Source organism: Andrena cerasifolii, chromosome 15 (assembly GCF_050908995.1).
Source record: "Andrena cerasifolii isolate SP2316 chromosome 15, iyAndCera1_principal, whole genome shotgun sequence".
Classification (NCBI taxonomy): Eukaryota; Metazoa; Arthropoda; class Insecta; order Hymenoptera; family Andrenidae; genus Andrena; species Andrena cerasifolii.
The window spans coordinates 10924748-10938908 of record NC_135132.1 but is presented as its reverse complement, the minus strand read 5'-3'; the positions used below and the strand labels follow the sequence as shown (position 1 = coordinate 10938908).

The 14161-nt window shown below is 40.5% G+C and overlaps 3 protein-coding genes and 1 long non-coding RNA gene across 6 annotated transcripts; 3 read left to right on the top strand and 1 right to left on the bottom strand.

The window, feature by feature from the left end:
- Positions 1–4: 4 nt before the first annotated feature.
- On the top strand, positions 5–1725 carry LOC143377391 (protein anon-73B1). The gene is made up of 2 exons (XM_076828607.1): positions 5–1239; positions 1313–1725. Exons 1-2 carry the CDS (start codon positions 1069–1071, stop codon positions 1409–1411), a joined length of 270 nt encoding a protein of 89 aa, XP_076684722.1. The 5' UTR covers positions 5–1068; the 3' UTR covers positions 1412–1725.
- A 408-nt stretch (positions 1726–2133) lies between these two features.
- Omd (integrator complex subunit 5 omd) lies at positions 2134–5876 on the top strand. Of its 3 annotated transcripts, none has more exons than XM_076828575.1 (11): positions 2134–2412; positions 2501–2630; positions 2713–3122; positions 3196–3331; positions 3390–4059; positions 4135–4382; positions 4463–4668; positions 4750–4896; positions 4962–5102; positions 5161–5421; positions 5515–5876. In XM_076828575.1, exons 1-11 carry the CDS (start codon positions 2191–2193, stop codon positions 5734–5736), a joined length of 2793 nt encoding a protein of 930 aa, XP_076684690.1. In that variant the 5' UTR covers positions 2134–2190; the 3' UTR covers positions 5737–5876. The 3 variants fall into 3 exon arrangements, with proteins under 3 accessions (XP_076684690.1, XP_076684692.1, XP_076684691.1); XM_076828577.1 differs by having other exon boundaries at positions 2273–2412; positions 2787–3122; XM_076828576.1 differs by having other exon boundaries at positions 2273–2412; positions 2501–2644.
- A 233-nt stretch (positions 5877–6109) lies between these two features.
- On the bottom strand, positions 6110–10337 carry Sec61alpha (SEC61 translocon subunit alpha). Its single transcript, XM_076828593.1, has 8 exons — positions 10162–10337; positions 9879–9946; positions 9588–9653; positions 9290–9500; positions 8951–9208; positions 8688–8854; positions 8213–8602; positions 6110–8128 (listed from the first exon to the last, which is right to left on the bottom strand). Exons 1-8 carry the CDS (start codon positions 10166–10168, stop codon positions 7865–7867), a joined length of 1431 nt encoding a protein of 476 aa, XP_076684708.1. The 5' UTR covers positions 10169–10337; the 3' UTR covers positions 6110–7864.
- Positions 10338–11066: 729 nt separating this feature from the next.
- On the top strand, positions 11067–12470 carry LOC143377028 (uncharacterized). The gene is made up of 2 exons (XR_013087229.1): positions 11067–11469; positions 12245–12470. It is a non-coding gene; the product is annotated as an uncharacterized LOC143377028 (long non-coding RNA).
- Positions 12471–14161: the final 1691 nt, after the last annotated feature.

Below are 14161 nucleotides of genomic sequence, written 5' to 3'. Positions count from 1 at the left end.
CATTCTTCTGTACAAAACAAAGGTCCACATCCACGGACTCGCAAGCGACCAAGCCTCCAACCCAGATAACTTCCGGCGCTGCTGTCGAACCGCCACTTTTGATTATTCGAAACTGTAGCTATCACTTTCATGAGGATTTACTGTCCGACTCCATTTAGAACCTGTGTTTTATGATACTTATTACCGCGGAATGCTTCTGCGAATTTTCTATCGCGAGATACGAGAGAGAGAGTTAGTTTTATGTGTTATTCATCTGACGACGCGCCTGGTGCTCATTGGCACCGATAGTTGGCGCGACGATCGCCCAGTGGCTGTGCGCGCCATCTAGCGGGAAATATATAACCGAGACTTCTGCTGCCAACTCAAGGGAGGTGAAACAACTGCTTTTCATTCGCCTGTCTTGTTCGACTTTAGAAAAAAATGTGGAGAATACGAATTATTCTGTGTTTCGAATTAGGTTGGTTGGATTAAATGATGGACAGATGGGATTTTGGTTATTCTTTTGGGGTTTCGTTGAATGTCACTCCCATATTGGACAGGTTGATCGGATAGAATGACGTTTAAATAATTATGGGCACGGAAACGTCATTGGATCTGTTGGCAGCATTTGCCGCGCTCGCGCTCCTATGGTACGCAAGTTCTGCGATCGCTGTTCCTTAGGTTATTGATTTTCGAGTATATGGCATATGTTTTGGGCGAAAATGTTTTGATGCGGGGTATCTGACAGCTGTCGAGCTGTGTCGAGCGACAGGTATCGTCGAGGCGTTGCGCAATTCGAGGGACGCGAGCCACGTCGTGGCCCGAATATAAATAAAAATAGATACTTGGGAAGAGAAGAGACAGAGGATAAAAAGGAAGCTTATACTCGATGTACATACAAAATAAATAAAATTTTCAAACAGGTATCTTTAACACGAAGACACCTACAGATTTCTGTGAAAAAATTCCAGCGGATGTTACCTATAAATAATGAGAGTAATTACTTTGAAGTATAGAAGAAAGTGATTATCTATCTTGATCCTGAGTCGTCAACTTTACATTTAAAGCAGGAAGAGATTCTTTTTAGAAATGGCTGATATCGATCCACAATTGAAACGACTCTTACTTCCAGCAGAAGAAACGTTGTTTGAACAGTTACTGAGGTTTGGACTTTACATTGGCGCGATATTTCAAGTGATGTGTTTGTTGGCTATAGTGGTCTACCAGGCTGGGCCTTCGGACGGTGTTGCTGCTTTAAAGGTATTTAGGCGAGCAATTATCATGAGATTAAACAACTCACAGGGGTTGAGGAAGCCATGTTGACCGATTGCAGGACGACCCCAGCGACGTGGAGTGCTCGGAAAACAGTCCACAGGTCACTCCGAGGCGACCCCATCGAGCGCGAAAACAGGAGAAGAAGAAAAGAAGATGAACGAACACGATGTTATAGTTGTTAGAGATCATCTCCCAGAAAGACTGCTTATTAATATTCCTACTTACTGAATTCATTCATCTGTAATTTCAAGTTGAACGTACTTGTAACACTTAAAAAGTATTAAGAAAATGACTTTAACAATGTAAATAGGGACTAGCGATGTTTGAAAAGAGTTTCTACTTTAATAAAAATCCAAGTCTAGTTCTTACGATATTTCAAGTACGTTCAATTTCCCCCCTCGTGAAATGTCGAAATTGTGGAGAGTAGCGTAAAAGGATTATGTAAATTAATAAGAAATTCATTCTATCCGATGGAAAGTGATTCTTAGATGACTCTGGTCGGTATTAAAGAAACACGATATCTTTATAAATTCCATGATATCTAATTAGAGTAGATTTACATTTAGCGATATATCTGCATTTCATTTTCCTTCATTTTCTCTGGAATATTGCAAAAAATTAATTGCGACATTTGAAACTGTTCGATCAATCGATATATCGAAACTATACGCGCCATCTACCGACAAGTAAGGTAGAGTCTGCGTTCAAAAAATGAAAATGGTGTAAACTCGTGTGTTTCTTCTCCCTCTTCGTTTAGATCATTAGAATTTTAAACTCTCTTTTCACCATCATGGTGAAGAACTTTTAAGTTTTCAATGAATATAAGAAAAATGACGTTGCATCACGGGAGCAACGGTGCAACGTGGATTCACTTCTCCGTTCATTCCGTTTAACCCCATTTTGCAACTGATTTGAAAATTGAGGAAGGAAGTTAAAATGCTGCATTCAACGGGAGCACTATCGCCGCAAGATATATTGACAGAGGTCAGGAAATTCATTTCTGGAGCGGTCAGACCAACTCACAGCACGAGTACGCTTGATGTCACTCGAACTGCCTTGTCCCTGCTCCGAAGTGTACCCGCAGCAAGAGACGCGGTACTCGAGTACTTTTGCAATGTGTTCTTTGTAGCGGTCACCAAGCATGTTCGCCAAATAGAAGTGAGCCAAATAGAAATGGTCCTCCAGTTTGTTCGGTAACGAACCTGATACCTCTTCTTACAAATTGTAAATTGATCATTTTTCGTAGACGAACCAAAGCCTGGCTATATCCGAGGAGAGTATCATAGCAGAGATTCATGCCGTTCTAAGCAGCTTCGTCAATGGAAATCCAGAAGCCTGGGCTCCGATCATTTCTGCATGGTCATTGGAATTATTGGGTACACATTTATCTGTGAGCGCGTCTGTTCATATTAATAACGTATCGGGGAAAGTAACGCTTTAAGATGCTTTGTATTGCAGGTAAACTGTCCTCAGATTATGCGAAACGAGGCAATTTACCTGGGAAAGCTGGTATTAATGATTTCCTCCAACAGTGGATGTCTTGTCGTGCTACTCGCACTCTGATCGATATCACGGCGCAATGTCTCCAGTGTCTTATGCATTCCGATACAGAGTCTTGTATCAAAGCGTTACTGGACACCAGTGTGTTGCACAGTCCTCATTTCGATTGGGTAGTTGCTCATGTAGGGAGCTGTTTTCCTAACACAGTTATTACGAGAGTATTGTCATGCGGCTTGAAAGACTTTTGTGCCATGGGCTACGAGCACAATATTAAGAATCCTAAGTTGAATTCTGTGGTTGGAATTCTGGGACATTTGGCCGGCAGTCATTTCCAGGATATTAGAGCTGCGTTATTAGATCTGTTTAAAGTATAGCGAAACTCTGTTGAATCATGTAATATTATAACATCGAATAATACAATAATAACAATCATACTTTCAGTGGAGTTTAGACGAAGATATGAGTATCGACGAGGACACAAAGAAACAGAAACTGGCTACAGTTCCATTTCTTCTAAATCTGGCATCCCTCTCGCAAACACTTTTAAAAGCAATAACCAGCGACGTGTTACAAACATGTAAGTAAACACTGTTTCTATTATTCTGCCAGATTATAATTTATATTTCTTATCGCAGTGAAACCGGACATAATACCACGATTGGCTCTGTTCGCGTCGGATTGGTGCAAGTACTTTGACGATCAGCCAGAAGCTCTGATAGACTTAACTGTGCACTTAATCTTAGGTTGCGAGCAAGGTGCGTCGCAAATAATGAACATTTTACTGGATACCGCATTGAATACCAGTAACGTTGGCTATCACAGCGTTAACGCAGCGCATAGCGTGAAAAATGTATGCAACGAAATACTGGAGTTAGCGTTACAAGAAATTGACCTCCTTCTCAGGACACATGGGCCACAGTCAGCGAACATTACTTTATTGGGCTCTATTAGGCACGAGTTGCCATTAATACTGCCGTTACTTCTAAAAGAAAACCCATTAAGAGTTCAAACAGCTGTCAGGCTGCTATGCTTTCTTGGCAGTCAAAGCCCCAACATATTAATATCTGCAGCGTCGTACATGCTGGTCAAAGCCGTAACAACATTCCACCTTGCTGCTTTAATACGCCTTGTTTCCAATAACGTTGTGCTTTTCTCTTCCAACAAGTCCGAAACCGAAAGTATGTTGGCTAGCCATGGCTACTTTACGCAAGTATTAGAACAAGCGCTTAGAGAAATAAATTACAAAAATGTTATGGAGAAGCAAGAGAGGAGGCAGCTCTTTCAAAATCTTACGATACTATTAAAGTGAGCTTCTTAAAGAAATTCTATCGTTAGACTTGTGTAAGAAATCCGAGTAACATTCCGCCGATGTTTACGCAGGTGGGAAAAGTCTAGGAAAGCATCTATCTTTCGATCCAAGATGATAACGCAAGCCATAAAGTCCAATTTACAACAGATCTCCTGTTTGCTGTCCAAGACAAGCGACTTTGATCTAGCGAATGATATGGTGAGAATGTTGGATCTATTCAGTGGACCCGAGCAAGATAACTTTATACCCAACGTGGAGCTGACTTTGAAGCTAACGAGGGCAGTGATTCGATACTTCTTTTTGTGCATGGCGGAAGAGGGTAATCATATGGGTTTTTCGTGTTTTCCTATCCATAAACGCCACAATATACATATCTCTTAACGAATATGCGTGTTTCAGATATTACGAAGAAACTGCGGGGAATGAAGATAGTTTGTCACCTACTGAAAGCCTTTACTTCTTACTCGCCTTGCGCTAGAGTCTTGGCACTGAGGGAAATCTTGGGGTACAGCATTAACAATGATTCTGCCAAGTATTTTGGGGCAAAGGAGAAGTTTGATCCGAAATTTGAAGAAATGTTGCTCCTACATCAAAATCACAAACAGGTGCGAACGCTGCGGACCAGTGCAGATGTCGAGGGGAAGAATACTTGCGACAAAAAATCACAAAAGTTATTTTCTACTTAGGTCACCAGCACTATGCTAGCTCAGAAACATTCTTCCGTGTTTCACGCTGGAGTGATTGGGCACGGCCCGCGTCGACCACCACCTGAAAATACAATCGACAAAGAAATAATCGCTCTGAACAAAATGCTGCTGATGGATGTAATAAAGGTACGAAACTTTTAACTGAACTGGATTTTAGGCTTGACTGTTTACTGAATACTCGAATGTTGCAGGCTTGCTGCAGCAATCGGGAGTCAGAACGATATCCCGTGAACCTGGATGCTTTGACGATGGGCAGTTTGCTGTTAGTCGAACTGGTCTCGCCCGACGTTATGTACAATGGATTGCCATGGCCTGACGAAGAGTTCACCAAAGTATGTTTAAGCGACAATATTAACAAGACCTTTGGTGCTACTTTAATTACTGTTGCAGGTCACTATAGAAAGGGACTTGCAAATCCGTAGAACATTCAGAGACGTTCCACTGTTGTGGACACTGTTGGAGTTAACGGCTTGGTACAGACCAGCTCTGGCCTACTGTTCAGTTCTACTGAGGGGCATCGCCGCTACCGTTATGGCTAACTGGACTACAGACGAAGGAGTTTCGCTAGTAAGCGTAATGGCTCTTGGTCAACTACTACCACCTCCATTGGCAAGCATAAGGGACATTTTGCCAGTTCTAGAACCACACCAGGTGTGTTTTATGATTTATCTACACTAACTTTGCAAGCACCTGAGTAAATACGTATTTCGATTTTCAACTATAGGTAGGTGTTTTCTATTACAGATAAGTACTATAATGAAGGAGTGCGTGTGGGCTTATATGCGTGAAAATGTCCCATCGCCGGCTCTCTTCACGCGCAGCGAAGGAGTTAACATAGCATGGAGGGACACTGACACTTCTACTCCAAATATAAGGTTTACGGAAACACTTCGTTTAGTTCTGTTGGCCAATATCCACAGGCTGGGTCCGCTCTATGCTACTCTATTTTATAACGAGAACAAATAGCCCAATTATCTACCAAGAGTGAATCGTTTTCATGTACATATTCTTGTGTATAGAATTAACAGACTAACAATTTTGTATTATATTGGAAAGATGTTTAAAATAAACATTGATAGCTTTTTTAGCTTTAAGCTACATCTGTTTCCATACTCTTTTATGTCCTTATTGCAAAGTTGCTTGTATTTAACAATTTTCAAACGATATGAATCAGTATTCTAAATAAAACATTCTAAACATGGAATTGCGTAATAGATCTATGTTGGATAAATTATTTTTACAATCAATCGAATATAGGTACATATAGGTACATAGCTTGCTACTCCGTACTATACTCTCGAAATAGTACGGAAGAGGAGGGAGTAGAAGACAGCGATGATAAGTTTTAGTTTTTATAAAAGCACATTCTCCTAAATACATACAAGAAAACAAATATTAATTTACTTTGTATCGTAATATTAATATAGGAATGATGATATATATCTATGATGTGCGAACACTGTTCGAATCAGTTGGTTGTACGAATTACCCTCGGGTGGGTGTCTCGTCCTGACAAAATGTTTACGCTTTATATGCTTCCATTTACATATTATATAAACCTGACGACTTTGAAAAGTCTTTCGCGCGGCTCCGTGTCATAACGGAGCATAAAACACTAGTAAAAAATGCTGAAAATATTTAATTACTTTCTTCCTATGTACACGCTGCTCGTTCTTCCAAAGATATTACACATCGTGTCAATCCAGAGCATTCCAACAACACTGAACGCCTGTGATTCACATTCGAGCATATTTTATGTTTATTACGTTATGTCGGATGAGGGGAGATGATTTCGGTCAAGTTTTGCATATGATTAGCGCGCAACATACACGCATGGACTGCTGAAGCACACCAGCTAAAACTTTGCAAGAAAATCAACTTCAAAGTTTTGTACTATTCAAATTCATGTTAATTCTTCATATGTTACTTAAATATTAAGTTCCTTTCAAAACTAGTATAAATTTCATGCTTCCCGAATAAGTAACTATACTATGTATGTACACTACGTATTCACTATACACAAAGTAAAGCGTTATTCATGGTAGAACCGATAAAGGGATTCTTCGCACAAAGACGAAAAGTTTTTCGCACAAGGCTTTGCTGGCAGAGAGAGAGAGAGAGAGAGAGAGAGAGAGAGAGAGAGAGAGAGAGAGAGAGAGAGAGTAGTAGTAGTAGTAATGATATTTCAACTACCTACATCACTGTCGATGTTTACTGTTCACATAGACTTGACACGTAGAAATATATAATCAGTAAGATTCTTGAATGCAAAGCTACGTACGAGACAACTTTACGTCACATTCCTTTATTCATTCTTACATAAAGGATCACGTCCCTTTTCAATTCCACCATTATTTACGCCTGACCCTGTGCACAACAATATAATATCTCATTAAGATATAAAGAATTAACGCCAATACTTGAAACGTATTGGTCCGACGGTACGTACAGGTGCAGACGTATAGAAAGTATAAAATTTCTTAAGTAGTGCTCCCCCATGCATTCGGCACACCATCGGATACACTGCGCGCTAAACTGTACGCAGTTTCAGTCATAGAGCTGATCCAAATCCTGCGCGTTCCCCTCTTGAATGCGTTCTTCTGCGCTCTGTTAACGCGTGCACGTTCATACTGATTAACACAGTGCAGAATCCCCACTGATCATTCATATACAAAAGGCGGTATATTATTTTCCATGACGCATAAACAAAAGCTGACGGTCACTGATGGTTCTGGTGGAATCGATACATGATAGCTATGAAACGATAATTAAATATTTCTCGAGTATATGACAAGTACAAGTAACGTAACAAAAAAAAGAAAAAAAAAAAAAAGAATTTTCATTCAAGAAGATTGTCCCATAACGTATATGTGTATGCGATTATTATAATGAATAGCGAAAGTGAGTGAGAAAGAAAAAGAAGGAATAGAGCTGTGCGGTTTGATTCACTTTGAAGACCTTCCATGTTTCTAGTGCCGTCCAGTAATCGACAGCACCGACAGCGTCGAACGGGCTTATTTTACAATAAATTATATTATGCAGTTCTTCAGAATTAAAAACAGTTCACTTTGAACGTCTCTATGTATGTTAACGTTTAGAAGAGTAGCGTACTCATGCCACCCATTTCACTTTGCTCCTTGACAAAGATCTCGAAGTACTGGTAGATGATGGTGACCGCGAGCAGTATACCGGTACCGGAGCCGATCGCACCGAGGAAGTCGGCCAGCACAGACAGAGCACCGATACACAACCCACCAAACGCAGCAGCAGTAGGAATGTATCTGTTCAATTCGTGGATCAACGAATGGTCTCTGTGTCCTCTCATCACCATCTGCTGTTCCTTCAATTGTTTGGCGACCTGCAAGAAGAAATCAGAATTTCACAAATGATTGCCAGCGGACGGGCAAAGAATGGTGAGAATTTATAACTCCACGATACTGACATCTTTAGCTGAACTGCCAGAAACCTCGATCCACGCCTTCGAGAAGAAAGCGCAAGAACCAAGCATGAAGAGAATGTAAAGGAAAGCGTGCACGGGGTCTTGAACGATGTGCCCCACAGACTCCGGTGGTGACAAATAGTAACACAATCCTCCGACAGGATAGGATCGTGCTGGACCACCACCACCGACGTCGGACCAGACACCTAGTAGGTTCACTATAATGTTCCCTTGGAATTTCACGGCCAACATTTGGGAGATTACGTATAGATTGGAGACTAATGCGGATTGGAGGATGATTGGGATGTTGCTTGTGTAGAAGAGTTTGATCGGATAGCTGCTATACTGGCCTCTGTATCTGGCAGATTTGATCGGCAAGTCAACGCGGAATCCCTGTTGGCAATAATGTAATTATAGATTTCATGGTTCTCTTTTGTATATCTAGACTCTAATCTACGTAACTGCTGCGTAACGTTACCTGGAAATAGATTACTATAGCGAACACTAAGATCGTAGCAAGTAAGTTCATGAGGTTGGGAAGGTTCTGTCTGTAGAATGCTTCTCTGAGAGCTCGAACTTTGTCTTGTCTCGTGGCCAACAAGTGGAACAGAGCGATCACTGCACCCTCGAACTCTGTGCCACGGCCTGTAATGTTTTGTAACCAGAACAATTTAGCATAAATAATTCGATAACACCCAACATGGTAACAAAATTTTAGAATCGAGAATTGTAAAATTGTACCAGTGTTGACAGTAGCTGGAGAGCATGCTTTCCATACTATCGTTTCACAAATATTTGTCGCAATGAAGAGAGAGATTCCACTTCCCAACCCATATCCTTTCTGGAGTAGTTCGTCCAACAACAAGACAATCAATCCAGCAACGAACAGTTGAATGATAATTAATAAACAAACTCCGGCCCCAATTTGTGTTGGATCGCCGTACATCCCAGTCATCACATAGACGATAGCTTGACCAACAGTGATGACCATACCAAACACTATGAAGAAAAAAAAGAAAAAGTAAATCGAGGTAACCCAAAAGCAAGATACTTTTCAAGAGGGTAATGTGTTTCCTTTACATTTCTGTGCACCATTAAAGAGCGCTCTGTCCTTCGGAGTGTCACCAACTTCGATAATCTTCGCGCCACCCAACAGTTGCATGATCAGACCAGATGTAACAATGGGAGAAATTCCCAGTTCCATGAGCGTCCCTCTATTTGACGCAAGAATCACACGGATCCAATAGAAAGGATCCGCGCTGTCCGAGGACATGATACCGAACAAAGGAATCTAGAAAGACAGAACAGACTGGAATATCACTAGAACTGCTCGGAAATAAGAACGTTCGTGTGTTAACTTTATGATAAAACAGCATACCTGACAGCATACTAAGAAGATAAACAACGTGATTGCGGTCCATAACACTTTCTCCCGAAACTGAATCTGTAAAAAGATTAGAGCTACAGAAAGGATTCTGAAGGAAGTATCCAAAAGGAGGGCACGGGGACAAAGATTCGTAAATAGATTAAGGCCCATCTGACGGACAGGTGGCAAATGATAAGGAAGCCCTAATACATAGACCTATCGCAAGATTGCTTATCATGATTGCTGAAACTGTAAATACAGAGAGGGAAATAGAAATATACGGACTAGACGCGGAAAACTTACTTTTCGTCGTGGCTTCTCTATTTCCGGGAGTATACTGCAGAACGGCTTTATCACCTCCAAAAATTTGACTGGAACAGATTAACGTTATGAAAGGGGCCGGGCCGTTCCATTAACGGGACGCTTAAATCGCCTGGTGGCGATCGTGGTAATCGGGGACTCGACAGCGAACAATATGTGTTGTGGATGAGGAGAAATGGAGAGGTTACGGTCACGGTTAATATCGCGGCGTTGCGCGTGCATACGAATATTTTGGTATTTCTGACTGGAACCGATTTGCACTTACATCCCATTTTGAATCCGAGATGTGATTATTACAGGCGACGCCACTCGATGATGTCCAGGATCAACACTGCCGCGAAGATACTCGATCGAAGCGAGGACACGAGTAAACCTGGCCGCGTATACTCGACTGGCAAAGCGTAGCGAGTCGTGGCTCCCTTCGTCGACACGTATCAATATGCTACTGTCACGTGACCTGATGATGTTGGCCGGCACAAGCGCGACACTCGCCGGGCATGCGTCAGATGGCGCGCGCAGCCGCGTGACGACATCTAAGGGCGGGCGGGAGAGAATTGAACCTGATAAATATGCTGCCTCGTTTATCGACGAAGCGGCAGATGAGAAGTTTGGTATGCTTTTTTATCGACAAGGTAATGAACTTGGTAGGTTATGTACCTACGTTATCATCGCCAAATTTAATCACGGTTCGGTCACGTTTAAAGTAATTATATTAAGGGGGTAGACACGGGTAATGCAGCGCGCTGTATACCGACACAATCTGGCCCGAAACATGGGTTCGGGATTTTTCGTTTTTCGTCCTTATATGAGCAGATTTGGGGCTGGGCGAGATCTCATTCGAAAGAGGAAGGTTCAATGCGGAGCGCTCTGCTCATGGTTCAACGAGATTGTGTTGATATGTAATAATATCAGTGTCCAAAGTAAAGCAAAAGTCGACAAAATATACCCGCAGAATCCAAGCATTTTTAGGTCACTAAAAGAGTTTTGTGACTCAAACGGTGAGCAGAGCACTCCGCATTGAATCTTCTTCTTTCGAATGAGACCTCTCCCAGACCAAAATCTGCTCATATAAGAACGAAAAACGAAAAATCGTGACTACATTCCCAAATCAGAGTTCCGCCATATTGGCGATAATATATAGCAAGTCACGTGACAAATTTAGTTGAGGTAGTAGATACGAGATGGCGCCTACTCGGGAGGACTGCCAACGTGGATTCATAGCAAAACTGAAGCGATAGCTGGATATACGAGCCACAATAAAAGCATGATGGAGTCAATGTATGCATTTTCAGACGATTGTAGGTTAGGTTATATTCATTTTAGGCATACATTGCAGGCAGGAACTGCTGGGAATTGTATACATTTACTAAATTAATGCTTTTATCGTTACATATACATCACTTGAAATCGCTGTCGTATTTATGTCATAGTAATTCAGGCAGTTAGAACAACAACGGACTAACCTACCTTAAAAAAAAATTTCCTATTGTACATCGATGGCTTACAATTAGTGCACACATATTGTATGTCCACTTTTAGCGTTTTTGAGAAAAACAGGTTCAAACATTCAATGGTACTTTATAATTACATAAATACTTTTTGCATTATTGTAATATAGGTATCACTGAAAGTATGTAATTAGTAGTATAAGTTAGAATCTGCAAAATTATAATAATAACTCGACAATAATGCTTGGAAGTTGGACATGCTATTGTAACCAAGTACAGAGGAGGACATAGTATACTGAATGATATTATATAAAAATGAATGAAAGGAATAATACTGGAAATAATCTCACTTCAATATTATATTTATTTTTAAAGTAACAGGAATAAAAAAGTAATTCGCGGTAGATATAGGAACACTTTAAATTTTTTTTATTTATTGTTACATTTTTCCAAGACTATTTTCATCCAGTAACGTCTCCGGAGGGCAAATCAAAGAGCGAGAAGTGGCGCAGATGTTTCGAGACAGTGACTGTTTAATGAAGAGACGCAGAATTTTGGAGCGCATTATTCCCTTTACTAATATATTTTCATACGTGACAAACTGTTATAACGTTTCTCCCATGTTCAATAATAGACAAGTCAAGTTACTAAAAATATTTTTCAAGTTACTAATATATTATACATTTCCTATGTACTTTACTGATATGTTAGTAGAATTGTACAGCGTTGAGATGTATTTTACATGAAATAAAGGGGAATTGTCTTAAATTAGGAAGATAATTATATTCTTTATATGTTTTGCCTGAAATTAGTTGTATTTTCTATAATAGACAAATCTATTTGTTGTATTTTCTATAATAGGCAAATCAGATTGCTAAAAATATTTTCTTCTTGTTACAGATTAACCTTGGGAACATTTCTCGGTAGACAGGATTGAGGAACTTTAAGTGAGACAAATGATGGAAAGCTAATAGTGATTTTATACATAAAATGAAGTGAAATTATATATTTTATACTTAATAATAATACAATATTAATCAGCATTCATTTCTACATACTTATATTAATTTATTGTAACACTGTAAAAGCCTTTTCTGCAAATAAAGTGGGAAAAACTTGAAAAGAACTGTATTATTATTTAGAAATACCTTTTACATATTCCTATCCAAATTCCAAACCTTTGCAGCTTCGATTCGCAACTTTAAAGGTGACGCCTTCGCAGCTGAAATTCAGAATACCTCTTTTCGCTTCATGTTCTCCTGATACCTGGGCCAAAATCTGGCAAAAATTTTCAGAATGCACAAAATTGGGCTATGTAACAGGAAAACATGCCGTCGAAAGAGGTGGCACAAAGTAATGTCTCCGGAGAGAGAATCGAGGATGCCTTCGCAGCTGAAATTCAGAATACCTCTTTTCGCTTCATGTTCTCCTGATACCTGGGCCAAAATCTGGCAAAAATTTTCAGAATGCACAAAATTGGGCTATGTAACAGGAAAACATGCCGTCGAAAGAGGTGGCACAAAGTAATGTCTCCGGAGAGAGAATCGAGGATGCCTTCGCAGCTGAAATTCAGAATACCTCTTTTCGCTTCATGTTCTCCTGATACCTGGGCCAAAATCTGGCAAAAATTTTCAGAATGCACAAAATTGAGCTTTGTAACAGGAGAACATGCCGTCGAAAGAGGTGGCACAAAGTAATGTCTCCGGAGAGAGAATCGAGGATGCCTTCGCAGCTGAAATTCAGAATACCTCTTTTCGCTTCATGTTCTCCTGATACCTGGGCCAAAATCTGGCAAAAATTTTCAGAACGCACAAAATTGGGCTTCGTAACAGGAGAACATGCTGTCGAAAGAGGTGGCACTAAGTAACGTCTTCGGAGAGAGAATCGAGGATGCCTTCGAAGCTGAAATTCAGAATACCTCTTTTCGCTTCATGTTCTCCTGATACCTGGGCCAAAATCTGGCAAAAATTTTCAGAACGCACAAAATAGGGCTTCGTAACAGGAGAACATGATGTCGAAAGAGGTGGCACTAAGTAACGTCTTCGGAGAGAGAATCGAGGATGCCTTCGAAGCTGAAATTCAGAATACCTCTTTTCGCTTCATGTTCTCCTGATACCTGGGACAAAATCTGGCAAAAATTTTCAGAACGCACAAAATAGGGCTTCGTAACAGGAGAACATGATGTCGAAAGAGGTGGCACTAAGTAACGTCTTCGGAGAGAAGTAGAAGCCTTGAGCGAAAGTCGATAGAGTTTGAGAGTAGTGAATGGCATATTTAAAGTAGTGCTTTAATGCGAAGATTTTTAAAACCACTCTGCGTGGAAGGATCTTTTTAAGTGTTCTTTTTAGCATGTCTTTTATATGGGATTTGGAATAGGAAGGAGTAAGTAGAGCTCGTTAAATAAAAAAACTCTTTTACCACTTAGCTGCAATTTATTCAAATCAGTGAAATGCAATACAATGAAATGTTACAAGTGTAACTGGGTTAGGTCTGGGTTAGGGGAGGGTTAGGGGTATCCGTTAGGGATTTCTCCACGTAAAAAAAAAAAAAAAAGGTCTGGGTTAGGTCTGGGTTCGGCTGAAGCAGTATCAGTCGAAAATGCAGCCGGTTTAACGTCTTCTATGTAAAAATTCCTTACCTGTAAAGCAGAAATATACACGATTAATAATCGCTCTAGTTACAGTATGTGAGATTAGTTACATCGCATCAGGGGGACCAAGCCGTCTTTGTTTGGCTGAAGTTTTCCCGTTTAGTTAGCACCGCATCGGTAGTTCGATTCGCTGAAAGAAAGGTTATGTTCTCGAACACGCAAAAGGT